A 2,799-nucleotide genomic window follows, 5' to 3' on the forward strand; every position below is an offset into this window, starting at 1 on the left:
ATTCCCGATCGAAAATAAGTAAACGAGCAAATTTTGTTAAAACCATTCGACTTTTACGACAGGTGTGTTGAAGGTAAGAAACTCTTATGTGGTTTTGTGTTGTTCATCACACCCGGCGACATTTCTTCCCACCAAAAATAGATCAGATGGAGTTTTAGATCAGAATAGATCAGTTTTAGATCAGGATAGGGGAATAGATCAGAGTTTTTAATAGCACTAAATACAAGATATACGTGAAACAAGGATGTACGGCAGTCGTTTGCAAATGTTGTCGAGGCATTTTGAGCATATTCCCGGAATAAATGCACGTGTAACTTTGAAAGGAATACGCGCCAGGCTTTAAAACTTCTCAACTTCTTTTTCCCTAAAAAATGGCAGGTTATTTTGGCGTAAGTTTAATTTTGGTATGGCTTAGATGTACCACATGTGTGGGACATTTGGGGTGGCTTTATAAGCTTAACCTCCATCCTAGACATCAGCACTGCACTGATGAGGCCCAGAAGGCCGAAACAGTACTGTCTGCAGTTAGTTATATAAATATATATTCCTATATATACCTAAAATTTTTAAAACTCACCACATTCATGACGTCTTCCGGGTCCCAACGAGGTTTAAAAAGCCCAAAGCCATTAGCTGTGGCAAGTACAGTGTATAGAATGGTGAATGAAGTGAGATACATCTTTCAGTTTATCGTCACAGACCGGACAAGATGATGGAGTTAAAACTGTTGAAAAAATATTTTTAAAAGCTCTTAGAAGAGGACGGAAGGGGAAAAAAATAAATGTCCGCCGAAGCATTTTAGCCTCCCCCAATATTATATTACAATCACCATTGCTCTTTGGGACCCGACTTTCTGCGTTATTAATTATAATGGAACAGCATTGTGACACCTGCGTTCCATTTATTGTAAGGTAAAATAAAAAAATGAACCCCATAATTAAGCAGAATATGAAGAACGCATCTGTTAAAATATGGCCCATGGAGAACTTCCTAACCAATAAGTTAAATAAATAAGAAGCACGTAAAATTCTTCATTCATAATTCGCAATCAATTCTCAAAAAGCTCACACCCCGTCCATTACTTACGTCGAAAAATAGGCAAGGCTTCGCAATAGAAACAAAATATATGTTAACACAATGCCAACTAGGAGAATTTAAGTGCAAATCACAATAAATAATCAGGATATTGCACCGCCCCCAATATTGAGGACCTGCTTGTTTCTTCATCCAATGAAAATATTCGTTTTATCAAAGGCGTTTGTGTAATGTTTAAAAAAACGAGCCCCAGTGTTTTATCGGGTTTGAGACACGAACCAAGTGTTTATAAAACACGAACCAAGTGTTTCGATAATGCACCAAGTGCAGTGACTTTATATCGATAAACTTTCTCCTTATTAGTGTCGGTGTTTTATCAGATATAAAAACACTGCACGTGACTTCTAAATATTAATTAATTTTCAGCCGTTTAAATTTTTCTGGCGGATACGTTTACCCATTCTCCTTCCAAACTTCTTTAACAAATTTTGTCAACCAAAAAATTAAAACGACTCTTGCCGTCATGTTAACAATGTTTTTATCTAGACTTTGGATGGATTTTGTCCCGTTCCACGTGGAACCCTGCTTCTTCGTTAGCTGCTTGTTATTCATCCTTGCATTTTAACACCGTGCAAAAATATTAAAGAACCAATCTGTGACATCGTGTTGATTTTGGGAAGTATTTTTCCAACAAGGCTTTTTCTTCATCGGCGGTTTTCAATTATCTGAACTTTCTCTCACGCAACATTTTAAACCAACCTTCTTCAACCATCGACTGCAACAAACCAAGACTGAAGGCTACGACTCGTGGGTTTTTAAACCCGATAAAACACCACTGCTCGATTTTTTTAAGGTTACATAAAACACGATGGTGCGAGTTTTTTGAACTGCTTCAAAAACACTCCACAAAAAGCGTGTCCCTCGGGAGTCCGAAGAAGTGTTCAAATTGTGAGGGGAAGATATTAGCATTCAAGAAAAACAAGTGGACCTTATAAAGAGTATGGTAATTTTAAAAGCAGCTTTTTTTTCCTTCAGTCCTTTTTTTGTTGCAGTCGATGGCAAGAGCCCGTCTGGAGCGTGCAACTTCCATACAGAGTCTGTGAAACGGCGTTTCCACAAGTAGGTTTATTTTTAGACTAGCCCCTCCCGCGAATAGACCTTTTCGGCTTGTACATTTTGTTTTCCCAATACAGATCATGTGATAATACTCAGGAGGTTTGGTCTTTTGTTTTGTTCATTAAAATGAGGGCTCGAAGCATGAATATGCCTGCATGCACTCTTTTTTTTAATGAATAAAACAAAGAACCAGGCCGCCTAAGTATTATCACATGATCTGTATTGGGAAAACAAAATGTACAAGCCGAAAAGGTCTATCAGGTAAAAAAACAAAGGCAGTTCCGGTTCGGTGACCCTATGACGTCAGCTTAATTTCTTGTAATTGGTCATCGGGCTCCTGTAGTAGTCTTATTCGTGGGAAATTCAATCTAAAAACAAATCGGTCTGTGAAAACGCCGTTACACGAACACAGTAGAGTTGTAGGCTCCGGGTCATGGGTTCCTGTCGATGGTCGAAGAAGGTTGGTGAAAAGTGCTGCGTGAGAGAAAGTTCAGATAATTGAAAACTGCCGATGAAGAAAAATCCTTATTGGAAAAATCCCAAAATGTCACAAATTGGCTTTTAACATTTTTTCACACTGGCAAAATGCAAGGCTGAACAAACAAGTAGCTAACAAAGGAGCAGGGTTCGACGTGGAACGGGATAAAA

The 2,799-nt window shown here is 38.4% G+C and overlaps 1 protein-coding gene across 1 annotated transcript in view; it reads right to left on the minus strand.

Annotated features, from left to right (window-relative positions):
* The window catches only part of LOC137971812 (gastric triacylglycerol lipase-like), an 11,033-nt gene extending 10,338 nt beyond the window's left edge, over positions 1 to 695 (minus strand). Inside the window, exon 1 of the mRNA XM_068818572.1 lies at positions 578 to 695. Within this exon, the coding sequence (XP_068674673.1) occupies positions 578 to 679 (102 nt within the window). The 5' untranslated portion in view covers positions 680 to 695. The remainder of the gene's footprint in view (positions 1 to 577) is intronic.
* Between the last annotated feature and the right edge of the window lie 2,104 nt (positions 696 to 2,799).

Source organism: Montipora foliosa, chromosome 9, assembly GCF_036669935.1.
Source record: "Montipora foliosa isolate CH-2021 chromosome 9, ASM3666993v2, whole genome shotgun sequence".
Lineage (NCBI taxonomy): Eukaryota > Metazoa > Cnidaria > Anthozoa > Scleractinia > Acroporidae > Montipora > Montipora foliosa.